Here is a 25,726-nt window from a genome sequence, read left to right on the forward strand (position 1 = left end):
GGAATTGTATGTTGATTTTAAGACGGATATTCACATCGTGGATTTATGAGCGAAATCTCACTTTACTGTAAAGATATCGCGGTTTTTTAAGCGACAAAATTTTGTGTAAAAGAGAACAAAAATGAAGTGAACGCCTTTTTCTAATATCTATAGCCCAATTCAGAAAATGCAGACGAAATATGACTACGTCGACGAAGCCCACATATAAGCCTGACACATGAATTTTGTATCATCTGAAGTCGGCAACTATCAGTTTGCATAATAGGATCTTACATTTTCTTGTTAATAAATATCTATTAGAGTAAATAAGTTTCAAATTACTAAATGCTTTTTTTATAACAAAAGGAAACATGATTACTAAATTTTAGTTCACACACAACTGGAAAATGTTAATGGCGAATTGTCTAGAAACAGGGTTAAATTGTGTTCGTTTCTGTCTCGTGCTCATTTGCGTCCAAAAAGCAATGCTTTAGATTCAGCAGGATCGTCAAACAAAATTTCTTCGATAAAGAAGTCAAGTTTGTAGATCGGAATTCATATGGCCACAGGCAAGATGAATATCAAGACGTTTTCTTTAATTCTGAAGTATCCAAATGCAAAATTTTCGCAATTTTTATTTATCAAGCTACGTAAATCCTTATATAGTTAACTATTAGGTATCGGTCCACTATGGTTATGGTATTTTGGGGCCATTACTATTCTTAATTTACATTAATGATATCAGCAAATGTAATGAATGTGAATATGAACATTATTTAGCTGATGATGCCCTAGTATCGGTTAGTGATAAAGATATAGATAAAGCTATTAAAAAAATGAATGAAGCATTGCATAATATTGCTATATATTTGAAAACTAATAAATTGAAGCTAAATGTAAACAAAACAAAGGCTATGATACTTACTACACCGTTTAAACACAGAGAATTAGATTTGAATCAAATTGAAATCAAACAATGAGCTCATTACTGAATTCAAATATCTGGGATTCATGTTAGACAATCATCTATCAATGAATAACCATTTCACCTACATACAGAAAACATTTTTGAGGAAATTATATTTTTTCAGAAGAGTATCCCAACAGGTAACTATGCAATCACGGATAACTGTATATAACACAATTATACAACCACATTTTGAATATTGTCCCACTCTTTTATAGACAAGTGATTTGAATAAAATGAGAACACTACAAAAACTACAGAATCGCGCAATGGGGATTATTTTGAGATGTGACAGGAGTACCCATATATCTTTAATGTTAAATACTCTAGAATGGTTATCTATAGAAAGTAGGCTTACATATTCAACGATGATTTATATTTACAAAATATTACATAACCTTCTACCCTCATATTTTGACAAATTTGTAATTTTTTATAATCAAATCTACCAATATAATACTAGAATAAAAAATAATTTGTATGTAAATAATGAAACAAAAAAATTCAACACAAAAACATTAATGTTCAAAGGATTTATCAAGTATAACACCCTACCTGAAAATGTAAAGTCTTCTAACAGTCTTATTCTGTTCAAAAGAAATTTATTAGATCATTCAAGAGACCATTGAGGTATTATGTGATATTTTTTATCTTTTATTCTTTTTTTTGTATTTTCAATTATCGTAGGTAAGACTACTTATTAACAGATATAAGTAAATCTTTTTTGTATTATTGTATTTATATGTATATTAATGTTAACATTACTATCATTGTTGTATGTATTAGGATGTATCCTATTTGAATAAAGCATTTCATATTATTATGTCGACTTATTTCTAAGGCTCGCATAGGCACCTAGATGCCTGTTATTGTTAGCTTGTCTAACTAATTTTAATGAACTAAAGTCTATGGAATGGTTCTGTTGCAGAACAAAAAAATATAACCCTTTCACAATAAATTATAGGTGACTGCTGATTTTTGTGGTCTTCCATATTTTAGATGTGCTCAGTGTTCCTTATATCTCATTTCAATAGATCTTTTAGCCTGTCCTTAATATTTTGCATTGCAGTCCTTACCTTGAATTTCGTAAGTTTCAGACCATTCCGGATTTTCGACTTTGTCCTTTAGATTTCCTAAAAGGCTCTGTAGTGTATGACCTGCTTCAAATTTCACCTTCATACCTAGTTCCTTGAAAATCTTCCTGAAGTTCTCTATGTATTGGTGGTATGAAACTGAGATATATTTATCTTAGTTTTTCGTCGTTTCTTAAAGTCAAGATTTTGTTCATTCTCAACCTCCAAAAAGTGCATCACCAATGAGATATACGACTGAATATTTCCAAGAAAATTTCGTAGAAATGAAAAAATATCCTGTTCACTTCTCTGAATTACCCGTGTTGCAAGCTCCAGTGAAGTTTATTACTTTCATTATTCAAATCCACCTATCATCTTGATCTTGAAACATCCCCCATGAAATGTTATAGAAACCCTTACTTTCCACTCTTTCGAATTTCTCTTGGGCAGAGATTCACATCATTTGTAAAAGCGATTTTAACTCCTACTAATTATTTCAGGTGAATGGGTACGCTCCTGAATTTGATATGATTCATATTCATTCGCAATTTCAACAAATTAACTCATTTAACAGAAACTCGCTGAAAGGTTTCCGTATCCTGAAACTGTATCTCGAGAAAGAGGTATAAATTTCATTCAGACTAAAGTGTACAGATAAAGATACATATCGACAATAGTTCATTACGATTACCATTTATGGTGTATGGTGTGCTTTATGCTGTGCACATATCTGTAAAATATCTCTACCAATATCAAGAAGTTAATAGAGAATTAAAGTCTCAAAAATTTTCAAATTGATTATTCAGTGAGGCAGAGTGATACCACATTCATTGCCATCTAAAAAACGTACGTTAACCTTATATCAAATAGAAAATTGAATATACTCAGAACAGAAAATCTCAAACAATAATAGTGATAAAAAGACGCCAACAACAAAAAACCGATAAGAAACACAACTCATAAAGGTAGCCACGCACATTGACTTATTTGGGCTCAGTAATAATGACAGAGTTTGATAAAGCGATTGAAAAATTATATAATGAAATCTTGGAAAATCGTACTGAAATAAAAAATTGTATTGAAGCTAGTGCAACTAGACTTCTGAAAATTGAAAAGCTGAAGAATACCGTAGGAAATGTGCAAAAAGAAAACGATATACTCAGGAAAGAATTAGAATACCTCAAAAGAGCCCTAAATAAAAAGAATATTTTGATATTTCGACTCAATAAAAAAAAGAAGAAATTACACCAGAAAATTTGTGTAGAGATCTTAAGGATCCTGTAGGTATAGAATTTAAGGATGACGATTTAGCAGACGTGTACCCCCTAGGAAATTCAGAAAACTGTTCAATAAAAATTGAACTCGTTTCATATCCGAAAAAAAAAATTCTGAAAATTCTGATGGATTAGATCCCAAGATCTAACCCATCAACAAAGAAGTGAAGGTAAATTACTCAGAAAACATATTTTTCTGGTCAAGCAAGAAGGAAAATATAAAGACTGCTACATAAAAGAAAAAACTCTATGTTGACGGGGCCACTTATGGTATTGAACATCTGGAAAAGGATGACAACGAAGACATCAAAGTCAGCAGTGCTCCATCTACTTCTACATTTGACACCACAACAAAAGTTTTTCCTGAATATGAAGAAGATCCAAGAACACCAAAGACCACGACAACTAAAAAACTAGTCCAGAAAATAATACAAGATAAACCCACCAGAACGCGCTCAGGTAACAAATAACAGGACAGCTCTAACGATTGAGTTCTGACTTGTTGTTACTTTCACCTTTACTAATATTGTACTCAGATATATAAATGTTGAATAATTTATAAGTGTATGTGAATGTGTATATATTATTAGGTAGAGGTTACTCAGTAGGCTATTTCGTAAAAAAGTAGGTTACACATATTTCCAATTCCTATCTTTGCACAACTCTTTCTATCTATAACTTGTTCAGAAATATGGAAGAACTTATGAGATATTGTAATCATGAACCAGTAAACACTCTTGAAATTGATGATATTATAGAACTCAACAATATTATAACTGACATAGACTGTAACAGAATCCTTAAAATATTCCATCAGAATATAAGGAGTATTAGAAAAAATATAGATGAACTCAAAGTATTTTTGAGTCAACTAAATATGTATCGTTTATTTAGCACAAGCTAATGCAGTTACAATATTAGTCTTAATCTAGGTTAAAAATTCAAATGTCACAATTAAAATTTAAAATTTAAAATCATGTACATTGAAACATATAAATGAAAACAGCACAATAAATAAAATAAAAAGAAGAAAAAAAAAAACTGTATTAGCAGGTTCCTATACTAAACACTTTGTAGGTCTAAAAGGTGCACTTTTAATTTTCTTTTAAATATATTTAGAGAGGTAGCATTCTCAATATCCTCCGGTAGTTCGTTGAATGCTTGAACTCCTTTAATGAAAACTGTATTATTTGAATTGACATTACTAGTCTGACGTATATGAAAGTTATTGCGACTTCTTGTATTGTATCCATGATATTCAAAGTTATACTTTAATTTGTCACTTAGATATACAGGAACATCACCAGTTTTAATTTAAAAAAAAATATTAATGCTGAATAACGAAAGTAATTTTTTACTGATAACCATTTTAATGTATTCAACATTAATGTTATATGTGTTCTTCTATCACAAGATAATATTACTCTCATTCCTCTATTTTGAAGTTTCTGAAGTCTTCCAATTTCATTTTGGTTTAGTAAGTACAAGATGGTTCCACAATAAGTAAAATGAGGTAAAATCAAGCTATTATACAAAAGTAAAAGCGACCATTGGTTTGAGTGCTTAGATTGCCTACTTAAGTAATTAATTTTGAATGTTATTGTTTCAATAATATATGAAGCATGTTCCTTAAAAAACATTCTATTATCTACAATTACACCCAAATATTCAATTTTTCTTACTAACTCAATTTTATCATTTGATATTTTAATATTGCAATTATATTTTTTGAAGTCATGGTACTGCTTGTCATTTCCTATAATCATGAATTTTGTTTTATTTTCATTAATTTTTAACGAGTTGAAGCAGCACCAGTTATATACAGATTGTACTGTCTCATTTATTACATTAATTATATCAAGCAGATCATTTGATGCATAATATATTAAAGTATCATCTGCAAACAGATGAACATAGCATCTATCAATTATAAATGAAATATCATCGATATACAATAAAAATAGAAGAGGACCTAACACGCTACCTTGCGGCACACCACACTCGTTTATAATTTCTGAAGATAAAATGTTATTCAATTTTAATTTCTGTTTTCTATTATCTAAATATTCCATCATCCATTTTAAAGCATCATCAATAATACCAAAGCTTTCTAGTTTTCTAATAAGTAAAGAGCGGTTAACAGTTTCAAATGCCCTCTGAAGATCTAAAAACACAGCACCTGTGATTAATTTATTATTTTGGTTCAGTTTCCACTCATCTAAAACATACTGCAGTGCTGTTTCGCAACTGTGTTTGCCCCTAAATCCTGACTGTACACTATTTAACAAACTATTTTCTTCTAAATATTCAACAAGTTGCCTATAGACTACTTTTTCCAATACTTTCTCAATAGTACAGAGCATATTGATTGGTCTAAGATCAGATGCCTTATTCGAATTAGCAACTTTAGCAATTGGTGTTATAGTTGAAATTTTTAAGATTGATGGAATGGTACTGGTTTCTATAGAAGTATTTATGACATTAATTAAGGGCATTGCAACATTATCAAAACAATTTTTTTTAAATTCTGCATTTATATCATCATTCTGCATTTATATCATATATAAATAACGATTTAGACGTGAATATTTTATCGGAAACATTCAACATTTCTGAGTATGAAGATCTATACAATCTAGATGGTTATCAGATGATCTATAGTGGAGGAGAACTCAACAGAAATGATGGAGTTATCATGTATGTGAAAGATGATATTGAAGATAATCACACTGTGATGAGTATCGCTGAGTGCAGAACAATGCAAACTGAGCTGAATATAGAGCATCATTCAATTCTTATTACTGCACTGTATAGATCTCCTTCTACAAAGGGAGAAGTTTGTCACCAAACTCCAAGAATATCTAGAAGGAACAAAGAATCATACTTCAGATAATCATATTATTATTGGGGATATGAATTTAGATATCAACAAAGATATAGACGTAGTTTCTGATTACTTAAACCACATGAGTGAATATAACTTCATCTCTATGATAAACAAAAATACCAGAATACAAAAAGAGTCAAAGACATGCATAGACCCTATATTTTTGAGGGCGTGCAAATATATACATGACGCATGTACCGCGGCAATTTATGATACATGTATAACAGATCATAAGAGTACCTTACTAATGATTCCAAACGAAAAAATGATGTCAACATCCAAACTAACTAGAGTAAAACATTACGTACAATATGAACTGGCTGAACAAAATATTAGAGAACATGGCTGGTCTTTCTACACTAATCTACAAACTACCGACGAACAGGCCAATTATTTAATAGAAACTCTTGAAATGATGATTGAACAGAATACGCGTAGTAAGAGGATACGAAGAGAAGAAAATAAAAGGAAAAAGTGGATTACAGTGGGACTTGTTAACTCAATCAATCATAAAAATGCATTACATCGGGAATATAAAAAGGATTCTCGAAACAATACGAAATGGAAGAAATACATCGAATATAGAGCCCACACAAATACACTCATAAAATTGGCAAAACAAAAGTTTTACTAGAATTAAATAAAAAAAGCCAAAATAGCTCAAAAAAACTTTGGGAACTAGTTAACAGCAGCAATAAATCTGAAAAAAAAACACCGCAATTAAAGAAATACAATGTGAGGACAGCACAATAACTCAAGATGATAACATCAAAGCAGATGTATACAATGAGTTTTTCGTGAATGTAGGAAGACAGCTTGCAGATAAAATAAGTAAACCCACTACGAATATTCCAGAACAAACTCCTAATACAAATTCACTCTTCCTTACATCAGTTACTGATAATGAGATCAGAGAAATAATATACTCTCTGATAAATAGAAAATCGCCAGGACATGATGGTATCAGAGCAGAAGATCAAAAAATCGATAGTCACACCCATATTTAAAAAAGGAAAACCGGAGGCAGTCAGTAACTACAGGCCAATATCTCTTGTAACAAGTTTCAATAAGATATTCGAAAAAGCACTGAATTCGAGGATAACTTCATACATTGATAAATATAGGCTTATTTCTTGCAAACAATATGGTTTTAGAAAAGATCTCTCAACTAATAATGCAATCGCTGCACTAACAGGTGAAATAAACGGACACATAGATTAGAGACGGCCGGCATTATGTGTATTTTGAGACTTAGCAAAAGCTTTCGACACTGTTGAATACGATCAGTTGTTGGAAGTATTAAATAAATCAGGAATACGAGGCAAAATACAACTACTTTTCAGAAGTTATTTGAAAAGCAGAAGGCGAATAGTGAAAGTAAACAATACTCTCAGTTCTGAAAGAGAAATTACTTATGGTATACCACAGGGTACTGTGATAGGACCTACATTATTTTCATTATATATCAACAGCCTACTTACCATGAAGATAGATGTTTCCATTTACAGTTTTGCAGATGATACGGCCATAATACTGATGATAATTGGGAAAAATTGAAAATGAAAGTTGAAACCCAAATTAATGTATTGAAAGACTGGTTCGAACACAATCACAATCAATTTTGAAAAAACAAAATTGATTGTGAGTGACTTATGTAAAAATATTTTAACTAACAAGGAAAACAGAGTTGATTAATCAGTTTTGCGAGTCCAAATTTCAAATATATTTTGCTTATTCGGTCGATTTTTTTACGTAACTGAACAAATTAAACCTTCTTCTGCAAGGGTCGGAAAATTTGAAGTTGCAAGGCATGAGCAATATTTTTGCTTATGAAGCTAAAATCAGTGCGTTTATCGCTAAAATCGAGCTATGGATCAACAAGGTCGAAAGTAAAAACTTTTCTGTGTTTGATAACCTCAATCAAATTATTGATTGACAGAGTGCTGAAATTGAAGAAGAAATACAAAAGAATATATTACATTTAAAAACTTAAAAATTGAATTCAATCGCTATTTTCCCGACCGCGAGGATAAAAGTATTCAAAAACTGATCCGCAATCCATTCGTTGTAAACGTTTCTGAGATGCCTCATAAAGTTCAAGAAGAAGTAATTGATATGTTACACGACAGAAACTTGAAAGATATATTCGAATCAGGAATTAATCTTGAGAAAATTATTTTACTGTAAAAACTGCAATAATTCATACCTGTTATAATTTATTAGTTTTAACAAATTGTTTGTCCTATTCAGAAGACAATGATATATATCTCTAATGGGACTCTAGATGTGACTTTTTACCGACTGTGATATTTATCTCATGTGATACCTTGTATAAAACTGTTAACTATCTATTGGTGATATTTAGATAATTTGTAATGTGACATATGTATATTATGTTCACTGAGATTTCAAACCGATCGTGTTATTCACTTGATCTGGATGTGACTTTTTTACCGACTCGACTGTGATATTGTATCTCATGTAATATCTTGCATGAAACTGATAACCAATCATTGTGATATTTTAAATATTGTATTATGTGCTACATGAATGTTTTTTTTGTCATTTTTTAAAATCTTTTCTAGAGGCCATATCACGATTGTTTCTTCAGTGATGTCATTGTTTATTCATGCAGCTCTCAAGCACTACTGATATAAACTCATGTATTCAATATTGTAATTTTTTGATAAATAAAAATTATTATTAAAATACATTAAATAATTCCATGCGTATTTTATTTATAGATGAATTAGAACAACCATTGCATTTATTTACTGTACTGTATTCATTTGTAGTTATCGTAGGGTACTTTATATTAGCTACGAACTAATTAATCAACTTTTTGGTCCATGGCCTGACAAAAATTTTGTCAAATGATCCCGCATGACTATAAGGTTATGAACCACTGCCCTAGAGACTGCAGTGATTTCCGGCGATTCGACAGAAATGCACAAGAATGCTCTGCATTTCATCTAGTATTCAAATCGAGTTCATCGAGTTCTGCTTGAAGGTGAGTTATGATGACAAAGCATTTGTATTGTTAGACATCCACAGTATCAGCAAAATAGCGAGAGAATTCAACTTATTTTCATTTGATCATGGTTCGAAGAAAACCGCCCCTATCAATAATTCACGCTACGCCATTGTCATTCTATCGCTATCGAATTTATTACACTTACCGGAATTCCACTGTCGTCGAGTGCGAGTCAGTCCTGGGTCGGCCGCCTTTTTCTTTGCACCGGGACTGGAACGTTATCACCGCCGAAGAGCTTTGTGTTGCGAGTTCTCGGGATATTCGAATGAACAAATACGAAATGGTAGCCAAAGGGGCAGCGTACCTGAAACGAATTCGGATATTATCATACAGATGGGTTATGGTAAATCGAAAGTGAGTTTGTTGCGCTGGCAAATGTATTCCGGGTTTATATTCGAATTAATTTGAATATTTATTTTTGAAGCCGTTTCGTGCGCGCTGTTGGTTTTACCGGAAATTGGAATGTGAATATACTTCTCGTAATTAAGTTTATCTGAAATATGAGGGTTTTTATCTACTCTCGCATTATGCTCATTTATTTTGTATGGGTGGGTGCTAGATATTCACCCTCGGCAGGTCTGTTCAGAGGGTATTCATAACCATATATCCACAGGCGAATATTCAGTTGCTCACTGTTTCTATCTCGGTGACTGTAAGACCTACAAGGTCGGTTGATTTGAACAAAATTTGCCTATTTTGCAAAACAATAATTATTTCTTTTCAGATCCTGTATATAAATGGTTGTTTTTGAAATATTCGCCAAAAACTATTATACCTTCGCCAAAAATTAGAATACATTTGCCAAAAGCTAGAATAATAGAATTTAGTTTTTTGGCTCTACGACCTCTATTTCGAGTGACATGAAAATAAGTCAGATAAACTTCTGATATTTATCATTTTTGTTATGATCCGATATCAATCAATTTTCAATGCGACGATTATTCCATAAGATTACAAAAGTTTCCGAAATAGCGATAGCACACATGCCTATAATTTGGCGAAGGTGTATGTATTTTGGCGAATGCTCCAGTTTAGATTTTCCTATAATTTGGCGGAGGAGTATATTTTGGCCAATGCGCCAGAAAATCGAATACTATTTGAGTGCTATCCGAGGCCATTACAATTTTCTCAATGAGATCTAATACAACACTTTCAGTATTAGAGTTTACCATGAAAGCGAATTGACTTTCTTTGCGATATTAGATGATATTCACTAAATGAATTCATTAAGTGTAAATTTAGAGATTTTCGAAAAATTGTTTGCAACAGAGATGGGCCTATAATTTTCTACACAATGGTGTTCACCGGCTTTATAAACATGAATCAATTACCTCATTTTGCGTTACTGCGACTATATGACCTATAAATAGTCACTATATGACCTATAAATAGTCATCTCTCGGAGGAATCAGTCCAGTCATTACCCGAAAACGATTGTAGATACTAACAATCGAAACGTCGTGAACTAATGTGACTTGGAATCTCTCCACTTTTCATTTTTATTTTATTTTTTCATTTCTTTATTTTTATTTATTCTATTTTTACTTGTATTTTATTTCACTATCATTTCATTTCAGGTTTATTTTGGTTGATTTAATTGTTATTTTCAGCTATTCAGTTGTTTCAGTTGTTTTCAAGTCCGAACTAGTGAAATTCTTCACGTACCTAGATATTCTTCTTTAAAAAAGGAAAATTATCTTTATAAATCAACAGTTGAGGCAAAATATAAATTATAGTTCAATACCACCTCCACAAGCCACATAAACAACAGTTGTTTTGTTATTTATTTATATAGAGGAAGATAGATTAGGTGCACAAAATGTTATATGTCACAGAATGTCTCGGAACTCGGAACATAAGTAAACAGAACAGCACGCCTCTGAAATATGTCATCTTTGTTTGTCTCATACAGGTAACAGATTCATTGTCCTTTATTAACTATAACCGATGTTGCCAAATGGTGAAATAGAAACGAATCCCTTTGAATGTTGAATGCATTATTTCATTTCTCTTTTATAAGTATTTAAATATTTTTTTGAAGAAGAAGGTTGAAATGATGAGTTCAAAATGCGTTGTTTTGGAGCTCTTTTATGAAAACTACTTGATTTTCATTAGGAGGAACATTCCCCATTGCCGCCCTCTAGGTTTTGAAGGCTGAATTCGACCGATGACGTGGGTTATGTTGGCTTTGAGGGCCGCTGTGGTTTGTTAAGCCAAGGTCTCTAATGTTATTGAAGAAGACCCCATGCATAGGCTTATCCTTGTGTTTCCGCAGAAGAACGGTGATATCTGCGGCTTTAATCTGAGCTTTTTGCTGAGCGGGTTCCAAGTCGGTGACAGAGTTGTGTCAGTGTCATTCAGTATTATTGTTATTATTATAATTATTATTATTATTGAAAAGTGACTTTTACGGGATGCATCAAACGCCCTTGGATCTCATGATGATTGGTATCGTCCCAAATTCGACAATTTTGTTTGTTCACGTATCCATCCACCCAGAAATGGGCCTATTCGCTGAAGGTGATTTCTCGATGTACATTAGGGTCAGTTTCCAACTGCTCCAGAGCTCATTCAGCGAACACACGTTGTTGTTTATGATCGTCAACCTTCATTTCCTGGGTTAGTTGAATTTTGTCCGGGTGCAGGCCCAAGTCACGACGCAAAATTCGCCAAGTTGTGGTCTACGGAAGGCAGAGTTCTTGTGAGCGACGCGGAATCGACTGCCTCGGATTCTTCTGCACACTTTCACAGACAGCGGCAATGTTTTCGGCAAATCTCGCGTTTCGTCGTCGTATGGGTGTTATTCGATCGTTTACTGAACCAATGGGATCGAATTTATCAATCACGATGAGAATAGTTTTCTCGATAGAACTATTATGGCATTCGTAAAATGGGGGAAGCGCGCGGTACGTTGCCTCTAACTGAACATCCGCTTTGATAAAACAATTCTATTATTTGCACGTGTTGCATGTGTTGCACGTGTTTGCATGAATATACTGTATAAGTGTATGATTGAATGAAAGACTGACCACCATTATTGAGAGTTCATATTCCGATATTAAAAACGATAAACTATTCGAAAACGTTATGTTGAGGAAATTCCACCCTTATGAGCGAAAAACAGCCATCTCACACTTTTATAACGACAAGTAATGCACTTTTCCGACGTTCCAGAAAGCTCGTTAAACCAACTTCCTTGTTTACGATTCTGGAGCGCGACCTATATCAAAATAACAACTGTTTGTTGTTGCTACAAACAGCCTCAAACGGCTCAATAAATATTATTTAAATTGGCTTAGTCCCAGAGGTTCATGTCTCGGAGAAGTTTCGGAATTTTGCCTCGTATTCGAGCCGTCGGTTATTTTCTTGAAAAGTATTTTCTTGGAAACCGGAATATTTCCTGTCAATTGGCTTGTTTCAGATTGACTGCGAAATTGTTTATGAAGCGATATTTTCACTCGGAATTCCAAAGGTTTCCGCGGGCGCTCCTTTTCACACAATTTTCTCAAGGTAGATAGCAAAAAATTATGAATAGAATTAATTTATATTTGAAGTGTATATTTTTGAACAGTTTCTGTGAAGGGTGGATACTAGTCAGTACCTCTTTGGTATTGTCAATGTCATATATAGGTTGTTTCAAAAGTATTGTCCGTTTTGATGTCATGTGTTTTTGTAGCTCCATATCTCAATAAATAGTTATTCCACTGTGTCGTTGTCACGTCTTGAGGCAGTAGAATGCTAATGCCGACTCTGAACCTCTCCCACCACTTGATTCTTGAATACCGGCACATGACCTTGAGCTATTTACACGTCATATACCATTGAAGGTCCTGAATTACCTTATATGACCTTGAACATGATGTTTGACCTTGAGATTGGACTTTGCCCTCGACATCGAGTCGGAGTGGCGAAAATGCTTTTTTATAAGAAATTTGGTGCTGCCATGTTAGAAATATAAATTGTCTAAACGGTATTTTCTGTGACATGGATCTCAGAACCAATGATCAGGTCCATGACCTTTCTTGGGCGTGTATATAATATGTGATATAATATGAATAGAAGGCGATTGTGTCAATTACAAAAAGTTAATGTGGATAAATGTAATTCAGAAATGCAATAATTATATCAGGTTATGGGTCCAGACACAAAAGGTACATAAGAACTGGGCGTAAGTTCCTTTGTGGTATTCAATGGTTCAAAATGTATCGGGAAGGTCAAAAACTCGGAGAGTTTCCGAAGCCTTTCCATGTTTGCTTCTGCGAAGATCGTCACTTGTGGTGAAAAGTGGATCCTCTACAACAGCAGGAGACGTTCAAGGCAGTGGTTGTACACCAATGAGCCTCCCAGGCACTTCCCAAAGGCAAAAATCCACAAAAAATTGGATATTGTATGGTGGTCAGCGGCTGGTGTGATTCACTAGAACTTTGTGCAACCAGGCCAAACTATTACAGCAGACTCCTATTGTGGGGAAATAGACGAAATGTACCAAAAATTGTATCAGCAGCAGCTGGTACTGTACAACAAAGAAGGTTCGAACTTGCTCCATAACAACGCTTGTCCGCACATTTAACAAATCACATCCGAAAATTGAACGAATTGAGCGCCGAAGTTCAGTAGAAGAAATATGAATTCAACATTTTTTATTTTGAATGTAATTTTGGTTCCAAAACTTCAGGGGTGTAATTCCTATTTTTCCATATTCCATATATTCTATTTGAAAATTTATGGATTGAGAGGGTATACTTTTAGAAAAGATTAATTTTTGCTAAAGAAAGTTTTCCGGCTTTCTACTTCTCTATTTTGATACAATAATATGGTAATCTTCCAAAAAGAGAAAGGATGCAATTGATTTCAAAAATTAACTTCATACAAAGACGTGTAGATCTTTCACTGTTATACGTATTTGGTACTGAAAAGGCGATAAGGATAAGTGTCTTACGGCGAAATGTCGGATATCTACCACTGAGTGTTCCATGTAAGTGAAATTGTATTTCCTTCATTTATTATATTGTGTAGGAATCCTATGAATGATAGCTGATTCGATTCCATTACGAATGTTTGGGATACAAACGGACTAGAGAAAAGTGTTTTTCATATAATGTCAGCGTTTTTATTTCGTGTAATTCAATGTTTATATGAAAATAGCTGTTACGATAAGGCTTTCTCTTCCAGTTTGTGTCTGAAAGTTACTTCTTTGCATGATCTACACCTCTTCGTATACAGTTAATTTTTGGAATTGATTGCTTTCTAGAAAGCCAAAAACTTTTTTTACCAAAACTTTATAAATTTGACAAGTTACCGACTAATAAGATTTCACTGAACAGTTTTCAAAATCGATATACGTGTTTCACTATACAGTAGCTTTCTCAAGCATATTGTCGCAACTAGTTACCCGCTTCGCTTATAATGAGGGGATTTATCGCTGTTTCACCCAACACCCTTTCATCCAAATAATGAAAGAACTCGTTTGAAAACTTGATAAAATATTTATTACGAAGGAAACGAGAAGAATACCCTCAGGAATGAACTAACACTGAATAGTTGAGGAAAAATACAAAGAATCACCAAAAAATCACATTATACTGCTACCAGGTGGATCGAAGAAGAGGAGATATACTGGATTCTAAAAATGCTCTCGAACCGTTTCTGAAGAGTGATCATTGAATACTAAATGAATTTCTCAATACGTTCTGTTGATGATCTTGACCTCCCTCGATATTTATAAAGATTCATATGCTGAGGTTGCAACTTTGCTCCGGTCTCCGTACTGATGCAAAGTGCTTGATGCGCATCAAGCGTATTTGGAGATTGTTTTATATTTCCATATCCTGTAGTCGTATCAATTTTGATGTCTATGAACTTAGAATTTAGAAAGATGGAATTGTGAATACTGAGTGTTTCTGTTATAGAATATTGAAGTTGAGGTTGAAACATCTTTCAATTCATATATTTGCTTGAATCAATTCTAATCGTTTCATGACTATTCTCCATATTTGACAATATTATATGAATATGATGAAGTTATAAAATTTGTAGAGAAATCGTCAAAAACAGATCGGAGACTAGAAGTTCCTGAAAAAGATGATGAAAACTACCAACTCATACACATAAATTTCCCAAAACGTTAATGACAGTTATCAACAAGAAAATCCTATGGTTTTTTTTCGACGATATGCATTGTTTTTGATTTTTTTTAAATACCTGGCAAATTATAGGTACGTGGAGCCATCTGATCGGGTGATTCAAAAGTTTATCTAGTTTCTGCAAATGGTACAAAAACATTGGTTTTCTGTCTTGCATCAATATCATGCTTACATTTATTTGATAGAAATAGCTGATTTCGCTTATGCTACAAAAGATTTGTATGAATTTTTTCTTGTACTCAAGACGTCAGAGCAGCGAGAGGAATGATCCCAGAAGCACACTCCATATATCAGTCTGGCATCAACCTGAGTATAGTACAGCCACAGCAGCTGATCAAAATTTGGAACCTGCCTGATATGTCGGAGTTGATATGAAATAGAGATGATTGTTTTGATCAGGAACTTACAGTGGTCCTGCCAATTCAAACGTTGATCAATGTGAAGACCTAAAAATATCAAGCTCGCACATGAACACGCCTGAGGAAGCTATTGAATAGCGAGAAACACATGCTGCGGTTTCGTAAACTGTTCAGTGGAAAGAAATGTTGCTTGATAACATTATGGATTTTTACCGGAAAATTTACATAATTGAATTTTTCCCCTACAAAATGGTATCAATCAAGAACATTTCATTGAAATATTGAAAGCTGGAATAATGACTTTCATCCAATCAAGTACTCTAGAGCTTGTCTTTTGTGCATAAAGAAAGACCTGTAATCAAGTTTACCTGAAATATTTACATATTAACTTTTAGTACTCGAGTTTCCCAAAGAAACACAAATGATTTGCCTTGGCTTTGAGCCCGGTAATCTAATTCATCTCGTTTTTATAATTTATAATCAATTCCGTCCAAAACCTTCCATCTTAACTTCTCGAGGCAGCTTCAAGAGAACGTTGCATCCGGAGGAAACAGAATTTTCTTGAACGGATCGTGAAATTGAGTTTTTTATCGTTTTATCTCTTTCTCTCACCGCGCGGGAATTTAGTATTTCATTTGGGTCGAATGCAATTATTGGAATGAATTTCAGCGATTTGAGAAAGAGGAAAGAGTGGAGAAAGGAGAGAGGCAATTTTATTTCAATATCCATCAGACTTCAATATACAAATTTTCTTTTTTCCTTTTCGTTCAATGGATTCTCTCACAGGTTTATTGATGGATAAATTATTTCTTTCGAAATTAGTCTGTTTCTGAAACGTTTTGCAGTGATTGAACGCAGTAACCGATTGAAATGAACATACGAAGTACCCAATCTGACCTAGAGATGGCGGCAGTTGTTCAAAAAATATCACTGTATTAGAAAGTACACAATCTTAAAGTATATGTTTCAAGTTTGAAGACGCTGCGTTGTTAATTATTTGTTTGACAGCCATAAATAGCGAACTTTCCCGATGAATTTGTGAAAATGGAGGAAATTGGCCATCGTTACGTGGTACAATATTTTTATTTGAAAGGCCTCAGCCCAATCAATATGAATAGTCCCCCATCGTAATATTATAATCATATTGTGATTATAATAATACGAGTTTTCTACCATTTTTTCACCTCTAAAGATACCGTCATCATCTGGTTATCGCTGACTTCTTCTGACTGACTGTTTCTCGCCGATTTTAGGATAGTTTTTTGATTTATTGAACTATTTGCAGATTTCTCTATTACTAAAGATATCCAGATATTTCCAATTTCAACCCTGAGTAAGGTAGAAGCATGTCTGAAGTAATAGGGTTTACTCGACCTTGTACTGCAACTCGGGAAGGTTTATTGTGGCTCACATTCGGCCAACTGAATCCAGATTCTCAACGAAGTCGATTATTTTATTTGGTGAGTGATTTTTCAGGTAAGTTGGCAAGTGGATAGAATCCATTTAATCTCAGTTTTGGAAGAATATTGAAGTTTTAAAGTGTAAAAACTCAATTCCATAATGTAGAATATACATGTCATTGGTCAATTCTGAGAAGCGGTATCATTTTTATATTTCATTTAGTCATTCGGTAATTTTATCACTTCATTCAACATCAGACTCAGATAATAAATATACAGGGTGTCTCATTATTGAGACACCCTGTAGAATTGATGTTTCTTTATATAATGAGTCGGTCGGGTAAGTTCTTTTTTTGCAGTTGATAATTTTCAATACTGATTTTTGTGTTTGTTCTACGTGTTTCACAAAAGTTGTGTATGCTGCTCTCCAAGCAACTATTCCGTATGTGAGGAGGGTTTCGAACAATGTATAGAATAGCATGGTCTCACGTATTTTAATCTATATGTAACGAATCGTAGTTTTTTGACTAAGTGTATATGTGCATCCCATTTTAGATGAGCGTCAACATATATGTAAAGAAATTAGATTTCTTCAATTTTGAATTTGGCGCGCTTCGCGTGCTGGCATATAAATGTCAAACTTTTTAATCTGTAGTTTTTTGTTAGAGGTTAGCTTTATTGGAATGTGGCGTTGAGAAAAAGGCTTTGAAATAGTTCTATATTGAGATTTATTTTGTGACTAGACAAATTGGAAAGGAGAAATATACATTGTATGTCGTTTCTTTCATTTCAGGTGAGGTTTTCACGAAAGTGTAAATAAATAAAATGTTTTCTTTGATGAGTAACTAACAAAATAAAACTTTCATTTCAGAAACACATTGGTTTATTTCAATCCTTACCCATAAGATATAGTCTTATATATATATATATATATATATATATATATATATATATATATATATATATATATATATATATATATATATATATACCAAGGTATTTCAATTTATCCACTGATGAAACGGAGATTCTTGGCATACGAAGTGAAGGTAATGTAAAATGTTTTGGATATATTTATACTCGATAATTCACTTTAAAACCATTTAATTATCGTTTTGAAATTTTTTTCTGTTTTTTGTTTCAGAGAATTTCATGATTCCGATTGATAAATAATTGCAGTGTCATCAGCAAAACTGATTATATCATCTTCTACATTTAGAGAGAAAATATCGTTCAGGTAGATGTTAAAAAGTAGCGGATCTAAAATGGTTCCCTGAGGTACGCCGTACTCAACAGTGTGAAGGTCACTATTCGCGTCTTTAATTTTCACAAATTGTTTTCTTTGATTCAGATAACTGCACAGTTGTGAGTACGGTAAAACTCTGAATCCGATCCTGTCCAGTACTTCTAGCAGTTGATCGTGACTGACAGTGTCAAAATCTATTTTCAAATCTACGAAAATACATAGGGATGGTACAATTTTATCTATGTGATTCACTACTGTGATTCGTGAGAACTGATATGGCGTCTACAGTTGATTTGCCTTGTTGATAACCGTAGTGATTTTTAGATAAACTACTCAAAATGAATAGAGAGACAAATCCTTGAATTCCAATTAGTAAAAAAATAGGTATTATTTCATGATAAAAACTTCTGGTGTGTACTCCATAATAATTCTTATCATGTTTCATTCGGTTGTTGTTTACTTTATTTACTTCTTTTTGTACTTTTAGCTACAAAATCATTAATATGAAAAATTCTGTATTTAGTTTCACTTTACTTTAGTTCGTGATAGGTATTGAATTTTGAAATTCAAACAATGAATGTTGATGTATTGGGTAGAAGGAGAATACGTAGGGTGTACCTTAATGAATTTCAAGTTGCTAGAGCACTGGTATTGATCGACGTAAGGTATTTAAGGTGTCATGTAGCCCAAATGCTTAATGTGAGTCATTCTGCGGTTTCCAGAGCTTGAAATCGCTACCAAATTTACGGCATAGTAAAAAGAGCCCCTCATCCCAATCAAAGGACAACAACCCGCAGAGAAGATCGTTTGTTACGACTTTGGGCAATTAGGGGTCGCACTGATTCTGCTAGAACACTGCAAAATCGCCTTATAGAAGCTATGGGAAAGCGAATTTCTAACCAAACGATACGAAACCGACTTCACGAAGTACAACTCCAAGCAAGGCGACCTGCTAGAGCCCCTATATCAACTGTAGCTCATCGAGGAAATCCTAGAAACTTTTGTCAAGAGCATTGTAATTGGAATTTAGAGCAGTGGGCCAATGTAATGTTTACAGATGAAACAAAATCATGTTATTCAACAATGACGGACGTGTTCGGGTATGTAGACGTCCCGGTGAACACTATTTGGATAACTGTGTGCAAGAAATTGTTCCATTTGGAGGTGGATCGATAATGGCATGGGCTGGTATAACTTTGACAGGACACACGGACCTTGTGGTATTTCAGGTAGGGACTTTAACGGCTGTCCGTTACATAGAGGAGATATTGAAACATCATGTCGTCCATTTGCCCAAAATGTGGGCGCTGAGTTCATTTTGCAACAAGATAATACCAGGCCACACGTAGCCAGGGTCCTAAGAAATTTCCTACAGGAGCACAATATAAATGTCATGAGATGGCCAGCTAATAGTCTGGATTTAAATCCTATTGAGCAGCTCTGGAATGAACTGGAAAGACATTTGAAGGATCAGCAACACTTCCAAAATCTGAAACAAGTTGCAGATGCTCTTTTGACGATTTACGAGCAGTTACCACAACAAATAATTAGAAATTTGGTGGAAAGCATGCCTCGTCGTTGTGCTGAACTTCTTAGAGCCAGGGGTGGAAGTACTCACTATTAATGTACATTTTTCTCAATTTTTTTCTGAAATAAATTTTATTAATTTTTGACACTCATTTGTATTTCTTTTCAATCGCAGCATTTTGAAAACAATGTAAGTTAAATTTAATAAAGGTACCTATAAACTATTTTATAATATAAATGGTTGACAAAATGATACATATTTTTTTACTTGTTGCATTTTAAGAACATTTCTCTATATTTATTTTGAGTAGTTTATTATTTTTATTTAGATATGCGCTGATTCGCGATTTCAGGATAGTCTCAAAAATTTTCGCGAAATTTGTAATAACAGATATTGGACGGTAGTTCTCCAATTTGGTTCTGCTTCTAGATTTATATATTGGTGTTATTCTACTACTGAAGGATCAGTTTATCAGGTAAGTTAATGGTTTGCTAGAGAAGAAGAAAGCAATTCTACAAACTATCTACAAAGATGTGTGAATTATGCAAAGAAGTAACTTTCAGATACAAATTGGAAGAAAAATCCCTCTCCAAACAACTACTTTTGTATAAACAATAAATCACACGAAAAAAAACTTTCTAAACAAATATTTTTATATGAACATTGAATTATACAAAAGTCACTTTCTCCTATTCAGTTTATACTCCAAACATTGGTTATTCAATTGAATTATATTGTATTCCGTTTCAAGAAACCAATGAATAGCTATATTTTCCCAGATATATAAAAGTAAAAGCAAAATAATTGATAGTGGTCGTTTTCATGGAGAAATAATCCCTATTTGAGTGTTATTGAACACGTTTTCATGAAACATGTTTTCATCCGCTAATGAATGTCCAGCTTAATCCAACTCATAATGGAATAATACGAAATTCTAGCAATGTCCTTTCATATCGTCAGCCTTCAAACAGATACAAATGATTTGTTAACCGTCCTTCGTCGGCATGTTGTGCTGTAAATTTGAAACGGCGTCACAGCTTGGAGTTTAGAAAGCTGAATAAATCACACTAGATTGGTATACTACATCTTCTTTTCCCATTGGCTTCAGCGACAACAAACCTTCATTGTTTTGAGGGTTACCCAACACATATATTAGGCGGAAAAGCCTTGTCAGTCGTTTGATATATATTTGTTAACTTACTAGAAGGTTTTCTGTGCAGAGCAGTGTCGAGAGTCAGTATTTACGAGGTATCTTCAAAAATTAGTGTGAATTTTCACTTTTCTCTAAAAATATTTATTTTTCAATTTCTATTTTGTTCATTCGAAATTGTTCCACTCAGATATGATACAGTAGTTTTCCAAAATGAACAAAGCAATCACTGTTGAAATCTTTTTTTCAGCGAATTTGTGTCTGCATGAATCACGAGGTTCAATTTTACACATATACCTGATAGCCCGTTTCTGCAGTACTATTACAGACAGAAGTGCTGATGAATTGCATATTCCCCAAAACGGTATTCCATAACGTAGGTAGGATTCAACGAGGGCGTAATACACCGTTCTTGCAATTTTGATTCCAAAATTTATCGAAGTTACTCTCACTGCATAACATCCAGAACAAATTTCACTTTCAAGATGTTTAATATGCTCAATAAATTTGAGCTTGTTGTCAATGTGAATAACTAGAAATTTAGATTGAGTCTCGTTCCTGATCACTAAGTTATCACCGAATGACAGGTCATCAAGAGCACATCTAAATGATAAAATGTTCGTTTTAGTGATATTGAAGAATAGCAAATTAGCATCACACCACTTCTTGTTTTTTTTCATATCAGTAGATATTGCTTTGTGTAAATCATTTGAGTTTTTGTTGTTCCACAATATCGTCGTGTCATCAGCGGAAAGAGTGAAATTTCCAGAAATGCTCAAATTTGCAATGTCATTGACATATAACAAGAATGAAATGGGTCTCAAAACCGATCCTTGTGGAACACCACACAAAATTTCCTTTATTTCTGAAAGTCCTGTTGTTCGTACTACTTTATTCCTTTCTGAAAAGTAAGATTCAAACCATTTGAGCGTCATTTCTCTGCAGCCGTGTTGGTGAATTTTTCTTATCAAGATCTTATGATCAACGCAATCAAACGCCTTAGAAAGATCACAAAAGACCGCAGTTGCTACACTACCAGAATTAAACTTGGAGTAAATATCATAAAGAAACGAAAAGATGGCATCTTGCGTGTTTTTATTGCTTTGAAAACCAAACTAGCTTTCACTTAAAATATTGTGGTGTTGTAGGAAAATTGTCAGACGTATTTTCATAAGTTTTTCGATAACTTTGGCTATAGTTGGAATGAGAGAGATTGGGCGAAGATTCACGGGATCATCTGACTCTCCACTTTTATATAATAGAAGGACAACGGATGTTTTCAGAAAATGAGGAAAAATTCCATTGTGGACAGAGGTGTTGATTAGAGATACCAATGGTTACAGTGCCTCCATTGGAAGATTTGAATGATTTTTATGGAGATTCCATTATATGCAGTTGCATTTTTATTCTTTATATTCCTCAAAATTTCTACTAATTCACTAATACTTGTATCGTACAATGTTAGGTTATCCTCAATTCTGATATTTTCAAGATTTTTCAAGGGATCCCACATGTTTCTTTTTTATTTTCCCGTAATATCACTTATAGCAGACTATGTTTCTTTCATTTTATTAGTCGACTTACCGATTTGGTTATCATAATGGATTTCCTTCGCTCTCTTAATAGTGGATCTATATATTCTGCGGTAGTTATTGAAGAAGTCGTGGAAGTAAATATTGACAGTAAATTTTCGTATGTCATGCAGTGTACGTAAATTTTTCGAAGAAATTCATTAAATACATTCAATAGCGCGTTGTGAAATGCGAGGAAAGGTTCACTTTGGGACAGCATACCTTCCCAGTTAATCTTTAGACAATTCTGATAAAACCTATTGTAATTTGTTCTACTGTAAAGTCTCCCAAACTTGAGTTTACGTTGTGTACTCAGTGAGTCAAGACGTACAGAACAAGTAATTGCTTCGTGATTTGATAAACCTGATGGTATCACTGAGCATGATACGTTCTGTACATCAGAATTGCTACAAACATAGTCAATACAAGAGCTAGAGAATTGGGAAACACGAGTATCTGAATCAACGTGCAAATTCAAGTCAAAAGTTAGAAATACATTTTTGAGTGAGTCTGTGTCTGTCGAATCCTCATTGTTATAATTTATGTTACAATTACCAGTCAAACATATAGATGAGTTGACAGATAACTCAGATAATAAATAGCTTAGATTATTAAAAAATATATCTACATCAGCAGAAGGTGAACGGTAAATATAAAAATGTATAGATTATTTTATTTACTGCAGTAGACGGAAAACTCAAACGATTTGAAAGTCTTGGAACTTATCAACTTGAACGAATGTCACCAAGAGCCGAATTCCTAATCAATATTACAGTTCCTCCATGATTAGAACAGTTTCTGGAGTATCTAGATATTACAGTGTAATCAGGAATGCTTATTGGTTCGGGCTTATTACACCAATGTTCCGTAAGCAAGATTATTGTAGGAAAATTCAAGTCACTTAAAAATATGAAAAGTTCATCTAATTTGTTCCGAAGGGACTGTATGTTGAGTAAAACTAAAATAATAGAGTTACAATTAGAGAAATGATTACAATTGTTATGTTCTTTAAATGATATTTTTGGATCAAAGAAACTCTTAGAACATAGTTTTCTTTCATCATCTAAACTCTTTTTAGTGTCTTCATGGAGGGGCCTAAAAAACCTTGAATGGTTTCATTCGTGATGGTGGGGAATTTCAAATTTTTTGTTTGTTCATTTCTGAATTTGAGATCAAGATTTTTTTGATATATATTTGTTAACTTACTAGAAGGTTTTCCGTGCTGAGCAGTGTCGAAGTGGGTATTTACGAGGTATCTTCAAAAATTAGTGTGAATTTTAATTTTTCTCGAAATAAAATTCATTTATTATTTTATTTCTATTTTGTGCATCCGAAATAGTTCTCCTCAGATACAATAGAGTTGTGCCAGCATTTTTTCAATCTTCGAAGGAGTTCTAATATGCACCTTTTGGTATGTCCTTGAGCTTTCTCAGTGATTCGGTTTTCATCTTCTCAATTGTCGCAAAATACTGTCCTTTCATGGGACTCTTTAATCTTCGTGAAAGAAAAAGGTCACTAGAGGCCAAATCAGGTGGATACGGTGGCTGACGCATGAATAGGATGTTGTTTTTGGCCAAAAAAATTACGGCTCATGATACCAATATTTTTCTTCGTATTCACGACCATGTGGCAATAACTTCTGATGAACTACGTTACTGAATGAAGAAAACATTGAGCAGAACTTTGACATTTATTTGAACTTCGCGTGCTTTTTTTTTTGTCTTGGCTCTCCTGGACTATTACATTGAAACGATCAAATTTTGTTTTTCATATCATAAGCATTTACCCATGATTCATCACCAGTTATAACCTTTTTGAGCAAATTTGGATCGCCTTTTACGTCATTCAACAATTCCTGAGCGATGCTCATGCTACGGTTCTTTTGGTCTTAATTATCAATTTGGGAACGAATTTCGCTGCCACACGCTTCATCCCCAAAATTAAAAAAAAATTGTATGGTATGAGCCAAACGATATGCCAACATCCTCAGTAACTTTTCTGATAGTAATTCGACGATTCTCTATATTAATTCTCTTCACATCCACAACATTCAACATTCAACATGTCATTCACCTCCTACACTGATAACCTTCCAAACATGGGTCTTTTAAAAATGAACGATTTCTATCACGTTTCAAATTATTGAAAGACATTCTTGAAAATCCTCAGTTGAAAACAATTTACTATGGATTAGTACAATCACAACTTAATTATGGAATTATAGCATGGGGCTGTGTGAATGATGAACACCTTAACAGTCTGAACATAATACAAAAACATCTTGAAAATTATTTATGGAAAGAAAATGACTTATTCCAGTAGAAATTTGTTCATGGAGAGCGGGGTTTTTCATATCAAACAGTTCAACACTAGGAACAAAGAACAAACCGCCTTGGTACCAAGATGTGAAAAATTAATGGGTCGAAGGCATTGTAGCTATATGGGCGCGAAAATGATGGGATTCTGTACCGGATAGGATAAAAACCATAAGAAATAAAGATAAATTCAGAAAACAGATTGAAAACTGGTTAAGAACCTGTAATGATAATATATTCCGTGAAACCATCAACTAGAAAATTGAAACAACACTATACTTGCCTGTTAACTTGCCAATTATTCTCAAAATTGACAGATTCAGTTCCATATTGAATAGTTTTCTATATTGAATGAAACACCGATAAAAATAAAAACAACAATAAAAATTAATTGGCGCTCCAGGGCGACTTCATAGATTCCAGTGGCGCATTTGCTTTTTGAGCTGCAGGAAAACCCGGAAGAACCTGCAGCACCACATCATATGAAGATCTTGATCTGCCAATGTCTTCTCTCTCATAAAACAAAATGTAGTGTGTCTACAAAGGCTTCAATAGATTCAATACGTCAGAACACTTCGTGACACGACTATCGTCAAACTTAAACCAGTCAGAATTATAGGCAATTTTCGAAATGTCTTCGCACATTTCTCATCATTTCTGGAGTCACTGCACGACACTCCACAACAATTCTCCTGCGTACATCATCAAGGCCACATGTGACTCATTGTACATCCTATCGAGGAGTTGTCCTCCTAGGTCATCGTCCATCCTGTTTTTTCCAGGAAGGTAGACAGGTCACC

General features: G+C 33.5%; 1 protein-coding gene across 1 annotated transcript in view; it reads right to left on the reverse strand.

The window, feature by feature from the left end:
- LOC111507189 (neuropeptide receptor npr-1) overlaps positions 1–25,726 on the reverse strand; it is a 119,794-nt gene that overhangs the window by 26,307 nt on the left and 67,761 nt on the right. The window contains exon 4 of the mRNA XM_023162470.2: positions 9,360–9,518. Within this exon, the coding sequence (XP_023018238.2) occupies positions 9,360–9,518 (159 nt within the window). The remainder of the gene's footprint in view (positions 1–9,359; positions 9,519–25,726) is intronic.

This window comes from Leptinotarsa decemlineata, unplaced genomic scaffold, assembly GCF_025532065.1.
Source record: "Leptinotarsa decemlineata unplaced genomic scaffold, Ldec_3_MD MMD2_tig00026361_RagTag_RagTag, whole genome shotgun sequence".
Taxonomy (NCBI): domain Eukaryota; kingdom Metazoa; phylum Arthropoda; class Insecta; order Coleoptera; family Chrysomelidae; genus Leptinotarsa; species Leptinotarsa decemlineata.